This window comes from Sus scrofa, chromosome 1 (assembly GCF_000003025.6).
Source record: "Sus scrofa isolate TJ Tabasco breed Duroc chromosome 1, Sscrofa11.1, whole genome shotgun sequence".
NCBI classification, from domain to species: Eukaryota; Metazoa; Chordata; class Mammalia; order Artiodactyla; family Suidae; genus Sus; species Sus scrofa.
Window position 1 is genome coordinate 74,150,910 of NC_010443.5, and position 22,025 is coordinate 74,172,934.

The following is a 22,025-nucleotide window of genomic DNA, read 5'->3' on the forward strand; positions in this document are numbered from 1 at the left end:
AATGGCTTCCCCGTGTGCTTAGAATTCAATCCATACTGCTTCCTTTGTTCTACAGGGCTCTGCATGATTTGGCCTCTGCCTGTCTCCCCACATCTCATTCATATTTGCTTACTGTGCTCTAGCCAAACTGGCCTTATTCCTATTCCTTGCACAGTATCAAGCTCATTCTCTCCCCCAAGGCCTCTTGTCCTTGCTATGTGGGAAACATTCTTTCCGTGGCTGACTCTATCTCACACTTTAGATCATTTCAAAATTCACCTGCTCAGAGAGGTAGTCCCTGCCCACCCTAACTAAAGTGGGGATTCCTAATCTAGAAATCTACGATATAAAAATTCTTTTCCCTGTAAATTTCTTTCTGGCACATCTTTATGATTTATCTAACTTCACCTCTAACATATTAAAAAAAAAAAAAAACAAAAAAACAAAAAAACCTGGACTCATTACGCTTAGTTAGCTCATTTCTTTGTTATTAGTCTCACCCGTACTAGGAAATATGTTCGCAGGAACAAGAATCTTATCTGCCTGGGCTCTATCCTCAGTGCCCAGAACGCTGCCTGGTATATAATGGGTGCCCAATAAATATTTGTTGAATGACTAAATGTTGGAGGGAACTTTTGAAAGCCAAGCTATAGAAACCAAACTACATATAAAGAGAGAGATTTTTTTTTTTAGCTGCTCGTCGCCCTGCTCCCCCCAACCCCAGCCTGGTATACTAATTTCTATCACATTGACTGCAAGAGCACAAAAGAAAGTGAGATGAGCCTAACAATGGACATAAAAAGAAAAAACAAACAAACAAAATGACTGAAGGAAAGACAGATTAAACCCAATCAGGGCAAATGCCCTAATGGACAATAATTCATTTAGCAAATAGGAGAGAACTTTAAAAAATTAATTATAGCCCAAGCATGAAATAAATATCCATGAATCCATATTGATCTAGGTAAATGAATAAATAAATAAATGTGGAAGAAGTGACAAATCTTCCTTTCAGAAGATTTCTAAATGAATTAAGTAAACACCCCTCTGGGACTTGGAGCTTAATTTCCCCACCCCTACTTCTGATTATTTAATGACTTGTTTCCAAAGAATAGAACATGAAAAGAGGAAGAAAAAGGTATCTCTACATTAAAGAAACCTGGAAAATACTACCTTGCTCATGATCAAGATTAACATCATCAGGGATAAATCATGTTGATAGCATGTATCTCTGACAGGATTTGATGAGAAATGTACTTCATTTCTGTGGTGTTCTTCCCCCAAATGCATAGCCTCAGTGTAATCATGAGAAAAACATTCGGCAAACCCAAATTGAGGGACAGTCTACAAAATACTTGACCAGTACTCCTCAAAATTGTCAAAGTCATGAAAAACCAAGGTAAGCCTGAAAAACTGTCACAGACCAGAAAAGACTAAGTGTGGCACAGTGGGAAATAAGTATTTGGTCTTTGTCCCTGGTTCCTAGCTCACAGCTCCTAAAACCTTACTCAGAGTGTAGGAGTACTCCAAAACACACAGTCTTCTGCATGTGAATGAGATAACTGGAGGCTGGGGACCCCTAGATAGCTTCAGGATGATGACTGGGCAAAGAAAGACCAGGAGATGATCAGAGAACTTTCAGCCCTACCCCTGACATCTAAGGAGGGAAAATGAGCTAGAGATAGAGGTAATCACCAATTGCCAGTGATTTAATCAATCATGCCTAAGTAATGAGACTTTCATAAAAAACCCTAAATGCCTGGAGAGCTTGCTTTCAGGTTGGTGAACACACTGATGTGCTGGGAGGGTGAGGCACCCAGAGAGGGTATGGAAGCTCTGCACACACACTCTCCCTGATACTTTCTCCCCTGCATCTCTTTCATTTGGCTGCTCCTGAATTGCATCCTTTATAATAAACCAGTACATACAAGTAAAGCGTGTACCTGAGTTCTGTGAGTCATTCCAGCAAATTATTGAACCTGAAAGGGAGTGAACTGTGGGAACCTCTTGACTTTGCAGCCAAGTTGGACACAAGTGTAGGTAAGCTGTGATGCATCTGAAATGAGGACTGGCTTGTGGAGTCTGTGGAGTCTGATGCTAATTCCAGGTAGTTAGTGTCAGAATTGAAAGGAATTGTAGGACAACTAGTTGGTGTCAGAGAACCAGAAATCTGATTGTTGGTGTGAGAAACCTTCACATACGTGGTGTCCAAAGTGTTATGAGTAAACCAGCTCACTAAGGAAACACGACGACATGCAATGCAGTAACCTGGATGGAGAAAGAAGGACTTTCCTGGAAAAACTAACGAATATGAATCACCTCTGGAGTTTAGTTAATACTAATGTACCGACGTTGGTTTCTCAGTTGTGATAAATGTACATAGTAATAAAAAATGTTAACTTAGGGGAAACTAGATGAGGGATATATGGGAAATTTTTGTACTAACTTGGCAATTTTGCTATAAATCTAACACAAATCTAAAATTTTTAATTAAATGAGCATTATGTCATAATATCTACAACTTACTTTCAAATGCTTCAGCAAGAAAAATAAAAAGCACATATATGCGGAAGTTCCCATTGTGGCTCAGCGGTAGCAAGCCCAACTAGTATCCACAAGAGTTCAATCCCTGGTCTCTCTCAGTGAGTTAAGGATCTGGCATTGCCACGATCTGTGGCATAGGTCACAGATTTGGCTTGAATCCTGTGTTGCTGTGGCTGTGGGGTAGGCTGGCAGCTGCAGCTCTAATTCAACCCCTAGCCTGGGAACTTAGGGCAGGTGCCGCCCTAAAAAGAAAAAAAAAAAAAAGAAAAAGAAAAAAAAATTATGTCACTCATATAAAAAATAAACTTTCAAAAAACTCTTAAATCTTTCAAAGAACAAATCAAAATTAAAATGAAAACTTATTTAGAAATAAATTAAATACAACCCCTTTATATCAGAATCTACTATTGGAAAGGCCAATGTTATAAATTTAGAGTTTGAGAATTATGTCATTTTTGAGCAAGAAAGGTTGAAAATAAATTAACCATTCAATTCAAGGAACTAGAAAATGACAAAATCAAAAGAATATAGTAGGAATTAATAAAAGTAAAAGTGCAGATAACACATTAGGAAAAATAAAACAGAAACTAATAAATACAGCCAAATGTAGGTTTTCAAAAAGGTCAATAAAAACAAATGGACCTTTAACAAGCCTGAAGAAAATTCAAGAGAAAAAAAAGACTCACAAATACAGCATTTGGAATAAGAAAGGAAATGCAGCTACACATATGACAGAAATGTCAAAGAGTAACCAGTTACTAAATGCAATGCATTATCCTGGAATGAATCCTGAAACAGAAAAAGGACATTAGTAGAAAAACTAGTGAAATCAGAATAAAATCTGGCACTTAGTTAACAGCTACATACCAGTGTTGATTTCTTATTTTTGACAAATGTACCATGGAAACATAAGGTGAAAACTAGGCAAAACTAGGCCAGGGATATATAGGAATTCTCTGTATTACCTTTGCAACTTTTCTATAAATCTAAAATTATTCCAAAACAAAACATTTAAAAAGAAAACAGCCACAGGGAACTATATCTAATCTCCTGGGACAGAACATGATGGAAAATAATATAAAAAAAGAATGTATATATATGTAAAACTGAGTCACTTTGTTATACAGCAGAAATTGGCACAGCAGTATAAATCAACTACAATTTAAAAAAAGAAAGAAAGAAAATAGCCAGTTAAAATCTGTAATAGGGGAAGAAAGGATATCATCAATAAGGGCACCAAATACTATATAATACCTTGAAATTAACTTAGGAAAGGTATAAACCTATATGAAATTTAAATAAGTAAAATTGTGCTAGAGAACATTTAAAAATAAAGAATAATGGTGGTTGCCAGGGGTTTGGGAAGAAGGAAATGGGAAGTTATCGTTTAATGTGTACAGAGTTTCGGTTTGAGAAGGTGAAAAAATTCTGGAGATAGATGGTGCTAGAGTTGCACAACTATGTGAGTATACTCACTGCCACCGAGCTGTACACTTCAAAATCGTAATGTGGTAAATTTTATATTCTATTTATTTTTTCTTTTTATGGATGCACCCACAGCATGTGGAAGTTCCCAGACCAGGGGTCAAATCCAAGCCTCAGCTGCAACCTATGCCACAGCTGCAGCAATACCAGATCCTTAAAACACTTAGTGGGCCAGGGATCAAACCTGTGCTACCACAGAGACAGCACTGGATCCTTAATTCACTGCACCACAGCAGGAATTCTGTCTATTTCATTGCAATAAAAAAGATAGTGAGGGAGTTCCCATTGTGGCTCAGTGGTAATGAACGCGACTAGTATCCATGAAGAGTGGATTGGATCCCTGGCCTCACTCAGGGGGTTAAGTATCCAGTATTGCTATGAGCTGTGATGCAGGTCACAGACTTGGCTCAGATCCTGTGTTGTTGTGGCTGGGGAGTAGGCTGGTAGCTGCAGCTCCGATTGGACCCCTAACCTGAAAACTTCCATATGCCACATGTGTGGCCCTAAAAAAAAAAAAAAAAAAAAAAAAAAAGGTGAATATATCATATTCCTAGATAGGAAAGCTCAATATCATATATGACATGTCAATTTCCCCCAAATGATGAATCTAAAATGTAATGCAATTGTAATATGAAAATGATTGATTTTTTAAAAACTTGATTCTTAAATTCATTTCATGGATTTATTTAGTAAGTCATGTTTGTTTTTGTTTTCGCTTTTTGGCCATGCCATGGCATGTGAAAGCTCCTGGGATAGGGATCGAACCCATGCCACAGCAGCAACCCAAGATGCTGCAGTGACAACCCCGGATCCTTAACCCACTGCACCTCAAGGTAAGTCACATTTTAACAGTCAAAAAGCCACCAGGAAAAAAACGTAGGAGCTAAAATTTACTTCTTACACCAAAATAAATTTCAGATAGATAAAAGATGTTTAAATATACGAAACCATAAAAGTAATGAAAGAATAAAAGAAAATTTTAAAATAACCTCAAAGTGGAAAAAGTCAGGGTAGATTTTACTAGTCCCATCCTATAAATAGAAAAATGAAGTTTTGATGACTTGCCTAAGGGCTAGTAATAGAAGAACTAAGCAGAAATCCAGGTCTACCTCTACCTTGTGTATATAAATAAATATCAACAATCAATGCTATAAAAATTATAATTATTTATTATTCATTTGGACAAAGCAGCATTTTAATTTCTAGTATTATATATAAAATACCTGAAGGTTATTCTCAAAGCAGGTCAAGGTGTCATTAAATAGATTGAGGAAGTACACCGTGCTATTTGATAATTCTTCACTTTTGTTCGTTAAACAATCTGTTAAGGAACCAAAAAAGTAAATAAATATATATCAAGCAACAATTATATATTGTTATTTATCTCTCAAGCTGTTATCTTCTGTTTGTCGTAATCATTTATTCAAACAAGCATGTGTCCCACATCAAGAGAATTTTCCATATATATGAAGCTTACCCCTTAAGTTCCAACTGGTTTACATCATAACTGGTTTCATAAAATCTCAAAATAAACATATACTCTTGTGTCTTTGTAAAAACAATATACCAAATAAAGTTTAAATTGATTTTTTGACAGTACAAAGTCTTAATCATGAATATTGGTTATCAAATGTTGCCTTAATAGGGGTACACTAAGTGCTGTTTAGGAATGACAATTTATCCTGCATGAATTTCAGCTAAATTCACATACTTTTTGATTCCTTTCTGTTAAATTTAGTGGTTCTGGATCTCTTCCATTTTCACTAGTGGGTCAGTTACTGCATCCAAGAGTGTAATCTTTTAAATCTGCTCTTTCTAAGCTATTGTGAGCTGGGAGACCAGGGAAACAAGCTGGTGAGAATTCTGCCTAAAATACTGATAAAGGGGAGTTCCCTTGTGGAGCAGCAGGTTAAGGCTCTGGCGCTGTCACTGCAGTGGCTCAAGTTGCTGCCATGGCTCGAGTTTGATCTCTGGCTCAGGACGTTCCACATGCTACAGGAGTGGAAAAAACAACAACTACAACAACAACAAACCTGCAATAAAAGGGCTTCAAGTAAAATCTGAAAATAAATACAATTGTTTTACATCTTTCTAAAAATCTTACATAAATGAAATCTCCTGTAACTTGCTACTCTTGCCTAGCATGAGTTCAAGTTCATTTCTTTGAATTGTTTTCTATGTAAGAACACAGCACCACTAAGTTATTTATTCACCCTTATTGGACAACCCTATCCTCATTTGCTTTTACTTCTTGTGCTCTCAGCTTACTCTGGGACCTGGGTTCAAGTACCTGGCTTCACATTCTGGAACTCCTGGTCAGCCATTTCAATCTAACTCTCTGCTCTCTTTACATTTCACATGCTCACAAATATCTTCAACCTTGGACAGCCTTCACTGACTTTCTCTACTACCAATTCTGGTTGTAGCTCAATATTACAAAAACTTCAAAAGTTGCAATGAGGGGACTTGATTCAAACTAATTTCAGGGTCACAAAACAATGTAGATGCCTACCAGTTACTCCACAAGGAATGTTCAAAATATTTTCTATTCTCTAGTACTCAACCATACTGCTGTCTCTCTTAATTTCAACTATAATGATAGCTATAATGATATCTGTATATTATATTCACTCAGGGCCATTTAGTATGATCTCTCTCAACTGGGAGTGCAGAGACAGGATAGAAGGCTATTGTAATTATCGAGAAGAAAGGTGGCAATGCAAACAGAAAGAAATCAGAAATCAATGGATAAGAGACTGAATAGGCAGCGAAGAGTACCAGAATATGCCAACCCAAAACATGCCTCTTTGGCATATGGATTATTTTGAGCTAAAAGCCCTTTTTAGAGCTTTTAGGAAAAACTGTAAAAACAGGGCACAAGTTTTTATTTTGTAAATAAAATTTCCACTGCTAAAGGAAATTTCCATTTGTAAATGATAATCTCTCTCTGAAGTAAAAGAAAAAGAGGGATTCTTTAACAACTAACTCTTACCGGTACAGAAGGCTCTAACTTAAATATACATAACCAACATCACTAAACAATTCTGTTTATCATACTTTTCCTGGCCACCTTTCTGTCACTGTTTCCTCCACCCAGGATACCCAAAACTCTTTTCCTCCTATTAGCCTTAAACGGTACATAAACCCAAATTCTAACCATCCCTGTGGGCTGCTCATCACTGGGTTCTCCCATATACACATGCACAATGTACATGTTAATAAACTTCTGCTTTCTCTTGTTACTCGGTCTTTTGCCAATTAGAGAGTCCCAGACAGAGAACCTAAAGTGGGCAGAGGAAAAAGACTTTTTTCCCCTTCCCTACAGTAGACACTAGGATACTACACACTCTAAGATATACAACAATCACCACAATGACAGCTAACCTTAAGTGAGCAGTTGCTATGTTTCATGTGCTATGTATGTACTTTAAACACATTTACTCAACTCTTAATAGAAATCCTATGAGGCAAGAACTATCATTATCGCTACTTTCTAAATAAGGAATAGAGGTTGAGAGGAATTAAGCAAGTTGCCCAAGGTCACAAAACTGGTAATTAAAACTGTGGAATTTCTACTCAATCTGATTCATGAGGTTGCACTTTCAAACACTGCAAAATAAACACAATATTCGCATATACACTTCAATCAATTAAAGTTCAATACTGGGAGTCAATAAATACCTGCCACTGCTCCTCCCTCAACCCATAGATTCCTTACACCAGGCAGGAATGCACACAGTAGCTACTAACTAACCAGTGCTGGCAGCTGAGATGAAGCCTAAAACTATTGAACCGGCAGCAACTAGCACCTTAAGATGCCTTTGTGCAAACTAGAAAAAGATGTGCCCTCTGGATAGATGTCTTTACAAAAAGCACTTTTACCTCCAGAACCTGAGCTGAAATTCAACCCCATTCACTCCCTGACGGGCCCCTAGTGTAGGATTTAGTCTGCACCTGGTATTCCTGGGGCCCTGCTGACAAACCTGTTCCAAGAGTCTTTCCCCCTCTGAACTTATGTACTCTACATTCTCCGCAGCTCTATCTTCTCAAGCATGTAAGTCCTGTTCTGACCACCTTATCACTTAAAAATCTGAGGGATCACGTCACAAATTAGAAGATAGCCAGAAAAATAAAGTGATACACTGATGATCAAACATTAAGTTAGTAAGACACTGAAATACAAAATATATTTTCCAGGCTCTCAATTAAATATTGTCTTAAATATACCATCTTTCTTTACTATTTAAAAATGTTACTCTTTCTGTCTTCTTTCAAAAAGTTCACACTAAATTCTTAAAAAACAAAACATAAGCCTCTCATAATCCTGGTTTAACATCATCACAAAGTAGCCTTGAATCTCCTTACATGTGGTAGAGTATACACAAATAAAAACAAACACAGCTACAAATATGTATAATATTAGCATACTGGGCTAACAAGATTGAACAGGTTTTCAGTTTTTGTAGTTGACATTTTGCAGGAGAGTAGAGGGAATACAATTTAATCCATAGCAATTGTACATCTGTGTTAAAATGAGCCATGTCATGGCAATTGACATACACAATATGGGGGTATGTGTGTCCCTGTATTGCCTACAAAATAGGATAAAGCATGAATATGAGAGAGCAATGGCAATTTCTTGCATATGAAGTACATAACTGAAATATATATTTTTTGTCTTTTTAGGGCCACACACAGCATATGGAGGTTCCTAGGCTAGGGGTCTAATTGGAGCTGGGGCCACTGGCCTACACCACAGCCACAGTGACACCAGATCCAAACTGCGTCTGCGACCTACAGCTCATGGCAATGCTGGATCCTTAACCCACTGATCAAGATCAGGGATCAAACCTGCCTCCTCATGGATCCTGCTTGGGTTCGTTATTGCTAAGCCATGACGGGAACTCCCAAAATAATTTCTTGGTAAAAAAGTAATTTATAGAATAACAAAAGATAAATAAAAACAAAAGGAAAAAATAATTTATGAAGGAAGTGTCTCTGAACAAAGAACTTAATCTCTTTTAATAACAACCATTCCTTTTCACTTGGAATAATTTAAAAATTAAATCAAAAGCTAATATAGACTGGTCATCTTATTAAGTACTGCATAATACAGAACTATCAAAATTTTTTCAATGATCATTAGACAGTGATATTATAAAGCACAAAGGAGTTCACTTATACAATGGGATTTAAAATGTCTTCATTATTAAAGATCCCTGACTTTCTGATTTAAAACAAAGGAACTCCTATAAAATTCCTCTTTTATCCTTGGCGCAGGAATTGAGAGCATAAAGTTATAATAGTAAGAAGCTATATATTTTAGAAATTAGTAAGTTCAGAAATATTAGTAATAATAAAGCTCTCTATAAGCACTAAGTGAAGTGGTCATTATGAATTTTTCTCATCTCACATAATCAATGCAGCCTCATCAAGGACAGATTAGCATAGCTTCTTTCTCAGTGAGGACTCAAGAATCAGCTCAAGAGGCATTTTTAAAGGTGTTAAGGATTCAAGTTAAGACTTTACACAGTAACCAACAAAATATCATAACAGGAATCATGCATCTTTAGATAAAGTATTTGGCATCTACTAGGAGTCTGTATAAAGATCTCCGCTGGTTTTCAAAACTAGTTTTATAGAAAACCACAGAGACAATCACCAATTTCTGAAAAATAGGTCAAGCTTCAGAAAATTTAGCACAAACCATCAGAACTTTGTATCTAAACAACATAATTAAGTTTAATAAGTATGAAAACTAGGACATTTTCAGTTATAAGATATAAATAAGTAGGTCTAACAAAGTATGCTACCATTTAGATAAAATATGGGAAGGATGAGTTCTGATTAATTGATCTTCTGATTAATGATTAAATTTTATTATTGATTTTTCAAGAATCAAAACATAGGTGAAGAATGGCAGAATGTGCCTTTCCAAATAGGCTTCTCTGCCATAAGGATTATTTTAAACTGAAGACACTTGGAAAATGGCAAATGCAGAGAGAATCTTTCTGTGAATTCCCCTTATCTGCCTGGAGACAGATCCTCCAAAATAAACTCAATTGTCATAAATCTCTTCTCTAGGAGTTTCATCAACTAAGGGTGATTTTATCCTATTGGAGGATCGGAGACCAATCAAACAGAATGGAGAGTCCAGAAATAAATTCCTGCGTATACAGCAAACTATGAGCTGAACTCAAAGAAACAGAGAGCAGAACAGTGATTGCCAAAGGTGGAGGGATATGGAGAGATGTTGGTCAAAGGGTATAAACCACCAGTTGTAAGATGAGTAAGTTCTGGAGATCTAATGTACAGTATGGTGATTTTAGTTAGCAATACTATGATATGGTTGAAAGTTGGTAAGAGAATAAGCCTTAAATGTTCTACACACACACACACACACACACACACACACACACACACAGTGGTAATTATGTGATAAGATGGAGGTGTTACCTAACTCTATGGTGGTAATCATTCTGCAATACAGAAGTATATCCAATAAACATACTGTACACTTTAAACAATGTTACATGCCAATTATATCTCAATAAGGTTGAAAAAGAAAAAAATCAAAAACAAAAAACCAAAACACTTTGCCATAAAATAATTCATGGTCTCATCTAATCTGGTCACTCAACAGTCAACAGTCATATGCCTAAAAAAACCAAGAGCATCTCAATAACCAGGCTATCCCTGTGTCAGCAATACACTTCAGATAACAGCTTTAAATATGTGTACAAGAAAAACCGTTAATATATATTCTTTATTTCTTAGCACTCATTCTCCACAGTTTCCATGTTATTTGTGATATGAATTGGATGAGTTGTGTTCTTCTTTGTGTGTATGCCTTTTTTAGGGCCACACCCATGGCATATGGAAGTTCCCAGGCTAGGTGTTGAATCAGAGCTGTAGCCGCCAACCTACGCCACAGCCACAACAGGCAAGATCCAAGCCAAGTCTGGGACCTACACCAGAGCTCATTGCAACACTGGATCCTTAACCCCCTGAGCAAAGCCAGGGATCGAACCTGCATCCTCAGGATAATAATCAGGTTTGTTACTGCTGAGCCACAATGAGAACTCCGGACAAGTTGTGTTCTTAACACGCCTTTTGAGTTTAAATCAGATTCCAAAAACTCATTTTCTAAGAAGACTAGTATCATTCAAAAACTTAGGAAGTCTAAAGATAAAATATATGTTAGTGGTAATGGATGGCACTCTCTTTAATTGAATTTCTAGCCTTCCTTTCATCAAGTAATAATGGCAAAGACTAGGTACCAACCCACAGCTAGATCAAATAGAAAGAAAGGTGATTTTTGGCAGTGTATTGATTTTTTTTGGCCATGCCCACACCATGAAGAAGTTCCTGGGTCAGGGATCAAACCTATACCACAGCAGTGAACATCAAGTCCTCAACCACAAGGCCACCAGGGAACTCTGGCAATGTATTAACTTTAATAATATTCTTTAAACAGTATTTTAGCTTTTATATTTTACATGTTTTATATTTTAAATATTATTTTAAAAATTTTAATAGTTCCTTAAAATCACTTTAAAAGATTTTTAACCTATATGTTTACAGTTTTACATTTTCTAACACAGAGGATGAAAAAGGAATAGTCATTTTAAATCAAGAGATATGTTCTTACAAAATGGATCATATATTGGTTTAAGGCTCAAGTTAAAAACACATTTTTTTTTTTTTTTGTCTTTTTGTTGTTGTTGTTGCTATTTCTTGGGCCGCTCCCACGGCATATGGAGGTTCCCAGGCTAGGGGTTGAATCGGAGCTGTAGCCACCGGCCTACGCCAGAGCCACAGCAACGCGGGATCCGAGCCACGTCTGCAACCTACACCACAGCTCACGGCAATCGTTAACCCACTGAGCAAGGGCAGGGACCGAACCCGCAACCTCATGGTTCCTAGTCGGATTCGTTAACCACTGCGCCACGACGGGAACTCCTAAAAACACATTTTTAAAATGCATCAGTAGTTTTTGTTCTTCCTTCATGATTTTTCTCCTTCCCATTTTATCTTTTAGGTACTATACTGAATACACTCTATCTATATTGCTGACATCACCTATCAGCTCTGTATTTGCAAATTTAATAACTAGATCACCATAAAAAGTTAATTGAGGAGTTCCCGTCGTGGCTCAGTGGTTGATGAGTCCGACTGGGAACCATGGGGTTCCGGGTTCGATCCCTGGCCTTGCTCAGTTGGTTGGGGATCTGGCGTTGCCGTGGGCTGTGGTGTGGGTCACAGACTCGGCTCAGATCCTGCGTTGCTGTGGCTCTGGTGTAGCTCCGATTGGATCCCTAGCCTGGGAACCTGCCTGTGCTGCGGGAGTGGCTCAAGAAAGGGCAGGTAGATGGAGAAAAAAAAAAAATGTTAATTGAGACCAAAGACTTTGTGGCTTGTTATTTAACAATTTTAAACAAGTTCTGAGACAACAAACTAGCCTTTTTTTGGGGGGGGGGACAGTGATCAAACCCACGCCACAACAGTGGCCTGAGCTGGATCCTGAACCCCTAGGCCACTAGGGAACTCCCCTGATCAGTCTTTTTCATGTTTAAATAAAAAGGCAGATAATCCAAATTTTTCTTAATGTTTATATTGTGATTTTCATGTATATAACAGAGGGGCGGTAATAATTTTCCCTCTACTCTGCTAAGTTCTCAGCTAAGGCACCTGTAACAAAAGACAGATCAAGAGGAGAAAAACAGAAGTTTATTAACTTGTGTGTGTTGTGTATACATGGAAGACAAAGGGAAATTGAGTAACTCAAAGAAATGGCCTAGGATTCAGGCTTAAATATCATCTTTAGCTAAAAACAAAGAAAGAAGGGTGTAGAGAAGATCAGCTATGGGGAAGTGATCAGGAAAATCAAGGTAAACATGTGTAAGGTTATACAGCATTATGTTCCTGTGTTCTTTTGTAATTTAGAAATTTTTCTTCCTGGTACAGAAAGGGAGACACTCTTACAAATTTAAGGGACAAATTTCCCTTAAAAAAAATGGTTATTCCTACTTTGTTTTCAGATCTTCTCTTGTGTCTGCTGTTTCTCAAAATAATCAGCTTAAAATAATCCTTATGCCAAAGAGGGATATTTTGGGATGGCACATTCTAGTCTCCTGCAATACAAAATGACAACATCCTAGGCAAACTTCTGATCAGACACAAATTCATTTAGAATTGTAGTGTGAGGAGTTCCCATTGTGGCCCAGGAGTAACGAACCCAACCAGTATCCGTGAGGATGCAGGTTTGATCCCCGACCCCGCTCAGTGGGTTAAGGATCCAGGATTGCCATGAGCTGTGGTGCAGGTTGCAGACTCGGCTCAGATCCTGCATTGCTCTGGCTGTGGTGTAAGGCCAGCAGCTACAGCTCCGATTGGACCCCTAGCCTGGCTACTTCCATATGCTGCAGGTGTGGCCCTAAAAAAAAAAAGATTTAAAAAAATAAAATAAAAATTGTAGTGTGATATAACTGCCTTCTTCCATTTTATTAAAAGAGTACATATCCTTTGTATTCATTATTTTACCTATTTCTAAAGGCCAAGGATTTAAAAAAACAATGCCTGGATAGGTAAGAAATGAATTTTCTTTTAAGCACAAGGTAAAGAGTACACTTTAGCATCATTTATTAAGAAAATAAAAGAGTAAGGATCCCATGAAATCAGTGGTTTAATAGATCTGGTTGCTAGAGATGAGACTGTCTTAGGACCTGATGCCTGATTCCTAATCATTGTCGAGGGTTAACATTAAAAATATGCAACTCTATTGAAAACTTTTTTTTGCACATTATCTAGTTTCAACTTATATGTAGTGCTGATAGGTCTTTACAATAAAAAGAGAATATTTTATATTTATATTTTTAGAAAAAGACTAGGTTTTCCATAATATCAAACATACAGCATAAATATTAAACTTTGTAGGGCTAATTAAAGTGCATTTATGTTCCTTAAAATGGAGACTGTGCAATGGATTTATCAAACAGAACTTTAAAAACAAAATTAGCCCTTAACACATGAACACTGCCTATTCAGATGAACAATCTTGAAGCCTTTTGAATTTAGTTCTAGACTTTTGATTTTCAGTTCATTTATATTCTCTGGGTCCTCATTCTACCTCATAAGGCTTACTGTGAAGCTCAAATGAGCCAAGGGTCATGAAATTGAGAAATATTATTTAATTTAATTGCCGACTTGTTACTCACCTTCTTTAGATCATTTTTTTTTCCTTCCTTCAAATTTTTCACTACTTTGAAGAGAAAATTAGGATTGTTCAAGTAACAATGCTTTATTAAATTTTGGCAAAAATGGGAAAGTTTTATAAATAATTCTTTAAATTTTTCACAAAATGTTCATATTACCTTTATTAAATAGATTTGCAGAGAACATAATTACAAGTGTTTCCGAGTAATTTGGTAAAGATTATTCATTCCTAGGTAAAATGATTATTTTAGAGTGCCCAAGGGAAAACAGCTGGGTATAAATTCATAAAACTATTTAATTTATGTATAAAATACAGAATATAAATAATGAAACAATTTAAAATGTGAATGAAACAATGAGTGGGAGCTAATTTTTTTAATGCATAATCTGGTTAAAGAAAACAGCCAATCTCTCTGACTACATCTAACATATAAATACTCACTGCAGATCTGGACATTTTGTCAAATTTTTAAAAATTGCATGTATTTTTGAATTGGTATTAAATGCATAGGGTATACAGTCCTAAGGGTACAAATGTCAGTAGAATGAAAAGCTAAATTTTCATTTCTTTCCTTCCCACTCATCTATCTAATTCCCCAAAAGATGCCATACTTTTGTACTTTGCTTGGCCATCTGTTTTGGCCAAATTAAAAAAATTTTTTTTTTTTTTTTTTTTTTTTTTTTGGCCACAGCCAAGGCATTTGCAAGTTCCTGGGTCAGGAATGGAACCAGAGCCACAGCAGTGACAATGCTGGTCCTTAAACACTAGGCCACCACGGAACTCTCCAAATTAATTTTAATTGGGAAATAAATATTTCATTTGGTCTTCAAAAGAAGTTCAATCAAGACAGGAATGTCCACTTTTACCATTTTTACTATTCAATTGTTTTGGAAGTCCTAGCAATGGCAATCAGAGAAGAAAAAGAAATAAAAGGAATCCAAATTGGAACAGAAGAAGTAAAACTATCACTGTTTGCAGATGAGAAGGTGCTATACCTAGAAAATCCAGAAAAGTGTTAGAACTCATCAATGAATTTGCAAAGTTGCAGGATGCAAAATTAATACACAGAAACCTATTGCATTTATTTATGCTAACAATGAAAGTTTAGAAAGAGAAATCAGAGAAACCATCCCATTTACCATCACATCAAAGAGAATAAAATACCTAGGGATAAACCTACCTAAAGAGACGAAAGACCAGAGTTCTCGTCATGGTGCAGCAGAAACGAATCCAACTAGAAACCGTGAGGTTGCGAGTTTGATCCTTGGCCTCACTCAGTGGGTTAAGGATCTGGCATTACCACGAACTGTGGTGTAGGTCGCGGATGTGACTCGGATCTGAAGTTGCTGTGGCTGTGGCATAGGCTGGCAGCTGTAGCTCCAATTTGACCCCTAGCCCGGGAACCTCCATATGCTGCGGGTGAGGCCCTAAAAAGGAAAAAAAAATTTTTTAATTTTAAAAAAATAAGAAAAAAGAGACCTATACTCTGAAAACTATAAGACGATGATGAAAGAAATCAAAGACGACACAAACAGATGAAAAGATGTATAATGCTCTTAGATTGGAAGGATCAATATTGTCTATACTACTCAAGGCAATCTACAGATTCAATTCAATTCCTATAAAATTACCAAGGACATTCCTCACAGAACTAAAACAGAATATTTTAAAATTTGTATGGAAACACAAAAGACCCCGAACAGCCAAAGTGATATTGAAAAGAAAAACAGAAATGGAGTAATCAGGTTCCCTGACTTCAGACAATACTACAAGTCTACAGTTACCAAAACAGCATGGTTCTGACACAAAAACAGAAACATAGATCAATGGAACAAGATAGAAGCCCAGAAATAACCCAAGCGCCTATGGTCAACTAATCTATGATAAAGGAGGTAAGAACATACAGTGGAAGAGAGTCTCTTCAATAAGTGGTGCTGGGAAAACGGGAAAGCTACATGTAAAAGAATGAAATGAGAACACTCTTTAACTCTATACACAAAAATAAATTCAAAATGGATTAAAGACCTAAGCATAAGGCCAGATACTATAAAACTCCTAGAGGAAAACACAGGCAGGATGCTCTTTGACATAAATCACAGCGACATCTTGTTTGATCCACCTCCTAGAATAAGGTCAATAAAAACAAACATAAACTAATGGGACCTAATTAAACTCAAAAGCTTTTGCACAGCCAACTATTAAAGAAACAAAAAGATGAGTTCCGGTCATGGCTCAGTGATTAACAAATCTGACTAGGTTGTAGGTTCGATCCCTGGCCTCACTCAGTGGGTTAAGGATCCGGTGTTGCTGTGAGCTGTGGTGTAGGTCACAGACGTGGCTCAGATCCCAAGTTGCTGTGGCTCTGATGTAGGCTGTCAGCAACAGATCTGTTTAGACCCCTAGCCTGGGAACCTCCACATGCTGCAGGTGTGGCCCTAGAAAAGACAAAAAACAAACAAAAAAAGAAACAAAAAGATAACCCATAGAATGGGAAAAAGATCTTTGCAAATGATACAATAGACAAGGGCCCAATCTCCAAAATATATAAACAACTCATACAACTCAACAACAAAAAAACAAATAACCCATTTTAAAAATGGGCAGAAGACCCAAACAGACATTTCCCTGAAGAAGATATAAAGATGGCCAACAGGCCCATGAAAAAATGCTCAACATCACTAATTATTAGAGAATGCAAATCAAAACTATGAGGTACCACCTCACACCAGTCAGAATGGCCATCATTAACAAGTCAACAAATAACAAATGCTGGAGAGGGTTGGAGGAAAGGGTACCCTCCTTCACTGTTGGTGGGAATATAAATTGGTATAGCCACTATGAAGAACAGCATGACTGTTTCTCAGAAAACTAAATATAGAACTACTATATGATTCAGCAATCCCACTCCTGGGCATATATCCATACAAAACTTTCATTCAAAAAAAATACATGCACCCCTATGTTAAGAGCAGCACCATTCACAATAGCCAAGACATGGAAACAACCTAAATGTCCATCAACAGATGAATAGATTAAGATGTGGTATGTATGTACACACACAAACACACACACACACACACACATACACACAATGGAATACTACTCAGACATAAAAAAGACAAAATAATGCCATTTGCAGCAACACAGATGCAACTAGAGATTCTCATATTAAGTGAACTAAGTCAGAAAAAGACAAATAACATATGATATCACTTATATGTGGCATCTAAAATATAGCACAGATGATTCTATCTACAAAACCAAAAAAGATCATGGACTTAGAGAGCAGACTTGTAGTTGCCAGGGGGAAGGGGAGAGGAGTGGGATGGATGGGATATTTGGAGTTGGTGGATGCAAACTGTAACATTTGGAATGGATGAGCAATGTGGTTCTACTATACAGCACAGGGAACTGTGTGTAATTGGGTCACTTTTCTGTACAACAGAAGTTGAAGAAACATTGTAACTCAACTATAGTTTAATAAAAAAATTTTTTAAAGAAATATTTTCAAGATAGGATACCTCACGGGAAAACAAAGGTAACCTAAGAATTTATTCTAAAGAGTTTTATACCTATTATACTGAGTAGATATGCAGCAAAATGTTTTATTTCTTTATTTTTTCAAAACTAACTGGAGAAGAATGCTACTTTGAACTACTAAATGCATTACAAAATACCTCAAGTATATAAATACCTTAAAATACCTCAAAAGTATGTGTGTGTGTGTGTGTGTGTGTGTGTGTGTGTGTGTGTATACCTCAAGTATATATACCTCAAGTGTATAAATTAAGGCATATTAGTCAAAAGAAAAGAGTCCTCCCCCTGCCTCAAAAGGAAGTTCCCTTATGGAGCAATGGGTAAAGGATCTGGCATTGCTGCAGCTGTGGCACAGGTGGGTTCGGTCCCTGGCCTGGGAACTTCCACATGCCACGTGACACAGCATGGCAAAAAAAAAAAAGTCAGCTCTAATACATACCCCACAAATTCTAAACAAATGATTTTACATAATTTGCAGTTAACATATTTTTTACTATATTAATGGATTTCTCTAAAGGCTAAGAATACTTAAAAACAGGATTTTCCATTGTGGTGCTGTGGAAATGAATCCAGCTAGTGTTCATGAGATTGCGGGTGTGATCCCCGGCCTAGTTCAGCAGGTTGGGGATCTGACTTTGCTGTGAGCTGTGGTATAGGTCACAGACACAACTTGGATCCCATGTTGCTGTGGCATAGGCCAACAGCTGCAGCTCCAATTTGACCCCTAGCCTGGGAACTTTCTTATGTCATGGGTGCAGTCCTAAAAAGACAAAAAATAAAATAAAAGGATCCTCAACCCACTGAGCAAGGCCAGGGATCGAACCCGCAACCTCATGGTTCCTAGTCAGATTCGTTAACCACTGAGCCACGACAACGGGAACTCCAGAAAAAATAAGCTCTTTAATGACTTAACATGTACAGGGATTTTTAATTTATTCTATCCTTTTCACTTCCACAGCCCATGTCCTACTTCATATTTTCTTTGCTTCTTGCCTAAACCAGTATAATGATTTTCTCACCAGTCTCTCTCTTCCTCTTCCAATGGGGTTCCATGAAAAAAAAAAAAAGGTCTTGGTAGTTAAAAAAAAAAAAAAGCTCAGAAACTGCTGGGTTAATGATGTTTAAAAAGTTTCTTAGGAGTACCCTAGCGGCCTAGTGGTTAAGGATTCTGCATTGTCACTGCTGTGGCTTGGGTTTGATCCCTGGCCTTGAAACTTCTGCATGCAGCAGGCGTGGCCAAAAAATTAAATAAATAGGAAGTTCCTGAGTGGCATAGAGGGTTAAGGATCCCACATTGCTATAGCTATGGCGCAGGTTGCAACTGCCGTGTGGGTTCAATCCCTGGGCCAGGAACTTCCACATGCCTTGAGTTCAGCCTAAAATAAATAAATAAATAAATAATTCAACATGTAGTACTTCTCACTGCCTTTGATGTTCCATGTGTATTGTAAATTCCCAAGATATTATAGTACATAACATTTCTCAATACTATGATGGTGTTCTAAGCACTAGGAAAAATGTTGGCATAAATGATAAACTACCATATAGGTCAGGGGCCTACTTTTCTTTCCAACTTTATCTCCCACTGCACTTCCAGGATTCTGTAACATCTACTACACTTTTATATCTCTATGTCCATGATGCATTTCTATCTGTAATGTCCTTCTTCTCATCTCCACTCACTGAAATCATACCTGGCCATAAAGGTGTAGCATCAAAGGTAACTCCTCCAGGAAGTCATTACAAATTCTCTCCAATTTGATTTATTTTCAGCTTCCCCAAGGACTCTATCCCTATTATAGCATTTATTTGTCTGCCTTAGGTTTTATATATATATATATATTTTTTTTTTTGTCTTTTTGCCATTTTCTTGGGCCACTCCCACGGCATATGGAGGTTCCCAGGCTAGGGGTCGAATCAGAGCTGTAGCTGACGGGCCTACGCCAGAGCCACAGCAATGCAGGATCCAAGTCAAGTCTGCAACCTACACTGCAGCTCACGGCAACACCGGATCCTTAACCCACTGAGCAAGGCCAGGGATCGAACCCACAACCTCATGGTTCCTAGTCGGATTCCTTAACCACTGAGCCATGACGGGAACTCCCTTAGGTTATATTTTAACTGTAACTTTCTTCCTCACTAAATTATAAGGCATGGAAAATGAGAATTTCCTAGCACACAGTCGGCATTCAAAACACTTATTGAGATAGTGATTTTAATTTTTCCAAAGAATGCATGCAAACAGATCTCATTTCATTATACAAATACAGATAAGTGCAAAACTAGTATAACAGATGTTATCATCTTCCTCCACCACCAGTTGACAGACTTTTAAAAACATTACTTTTCTATTAAACAATTAACACTATATAATTTATTTCATTTAATCCTCAAAACAAGGTGAGTTCCATTATTACCACCAATTTACAGATGAGGAAACTGAAGCTCCAAGAGCCAGTTACATATCTAAAATCTGACAACAGTAGCCTAATAGATGACAAAGCTTAGAATAAAACTCAGATTTGTCTGACTGCAAAGCACACCATTAACTGCTACACTTTTGTGCCTTTCAGTATTTGCCCAAGTAGTTCTCACTAATAAACCATGATGCAAACCACAGTTTATTTAAACTTAGTAATAAAATGTATTTAAAATTTTTAGAGTTCAGAGTTCACGAAAATAAAATCTGACACCTATACAGTCTGAGCCATAACTGCAACATGAAAATGAAAGAATTACTTACTTGCACAATTTGCCTTCTGCCAAGTGGAATTGAAAAACTCAGAGAGAATCACAACTATTTGCATTCTATCTGCCATTAAGAGGCTTCTGGCACAACCATGACTCTCTGAAGAATTCTGTAACAAAAAAAGAGAGAGAAAAGGGAGATAAAAATATTCAATCTGAGTATTTTTAGATTTCCCAAACAACAACTTGAGGCAAAGGAAAAAAAACTTTTAAAATAATTGATATTTATTATAAGCATTTTAACATTTTGTTTGATATAATCAAATAAGGCTGTCATTAATAATAACAACTGTAATAAAACAATAGCAGCTAACAAATACTGGTACTAGGTTCACTTGCAAGGGAAAAAAACTTTCTTCTTCAATAAATAAGTACTTGCTTCTATGGTACAATCTCAACTACTTGGGCTCACATGTAATATTTCTTACTTTGTATGCATATGAAAAAATTCTGGAAAGCTATTCACCAAAATATAGCAGTAGTTATCCTTGAATAATGGAAATAGAGCAAATTTCTTTTTTTTTTGCCTCTTTTATATTGTTTAAATTTTTCTACAATGAATATATACTATTTACAAATTTTTTAAAAATCTGGTGGCGGAGTTCCCATCGTAGCTCAGTGGTTAACGAACCCAACTAATATCCATGAGGACGCGAGTTCGATCCCTGGCCTCACTCAGTGGGTTGAGGATCTGGTGTTGCCATGAGCTGTGGTGTAGGTCGAGATATGGCTCGGATCCTGCATTGTTGTGGCTGTGGCGTAGGCCGGCAGCTATAGCTCTGATTTGACCCTGAGCCTAGGAACTTCCATGTGCTGGCGGTGTGGCCCTAAAAAGACAAATAAAATAAAATAAAATAAAATCTGGTGGATAAATGACCACAAACATTGTTTCATCTCCTGGGCAATTTTTGGCTCAAAATCTTAAAATCCATAAGAAAATGTGACACATCCAGTTTGTACCCACATAGAAGAATATGCTTTCCACAAATAATGTTAATAACGAAACTCACACTATGAAATAATAAATTCAGGTTCCTAAATTATTGGATCCTTATCTATTTCCTTCCCACCGCAAACAAGGAACTAAGTCCTGCTGATCCTTCATTCTTTCAAGGTTATTTAATTCCTACCATTTAGCAGGCACTTTAAGAATCCTAGAGTCTTGAGTATACAAAGGGTGTAAGGGAATATCATCAACAACGGGGCTTCAAGAACCTCCCCAGAGACATACAGATAAGGAATTAAATAGTGTGATGAGTAATAAAAAAGAGAGAGAGAGATCACTTAAGAAAAGTACTGATCAGAGTTCCAGTAGTGGCTCAGTGGCTAACGAATCCAACCAGGAACCATGAGGTTGCACGTTCGATCCCTGGCCTCGATCAGTGGGTTAAGGATCTGGCGTTGCTGTGGTGTAGGTCACAGACACGGCTTGGATCCCGCATTGCTGTGGCTCTGGCGTAGGCTGGCAGCTACAGCTCTGATTAGACCCATAGCCTGGGAAACTCCACGTGCCATG

The 22,025-nt window shown here is 37.2% G+C and overlaps 1 protein-coding gene across 1 annotated transcript in view; it reads right to left on the reverse strand.

Moving 5' to 3' along the window:
• The window catches only part of OSTM1 (osteopetrosis associated transmembrane protein 1), a 41,840-nt gene that overhangs the window by 11,584 nt on the left and 8,231 nt on the right, over positions 1-22,025 (reverse strand). Inside the window, exons 2-3 of the mRNA XM_001927476.5 lie at positions 20,505-20,619; positions 5,232-5,329 (exon numbers count right to left, since the gene is read on the reverse strand). Of these exons, the coding sequence (XP_001927511.1) occupies positions 5,232-5,329; positions 20,505-20,619 (213 nt within the window). The remainder of the gene's footprint in view (positions 1-5,231; positions 5,330-20,504; positions 20,620-22,025) is intronic.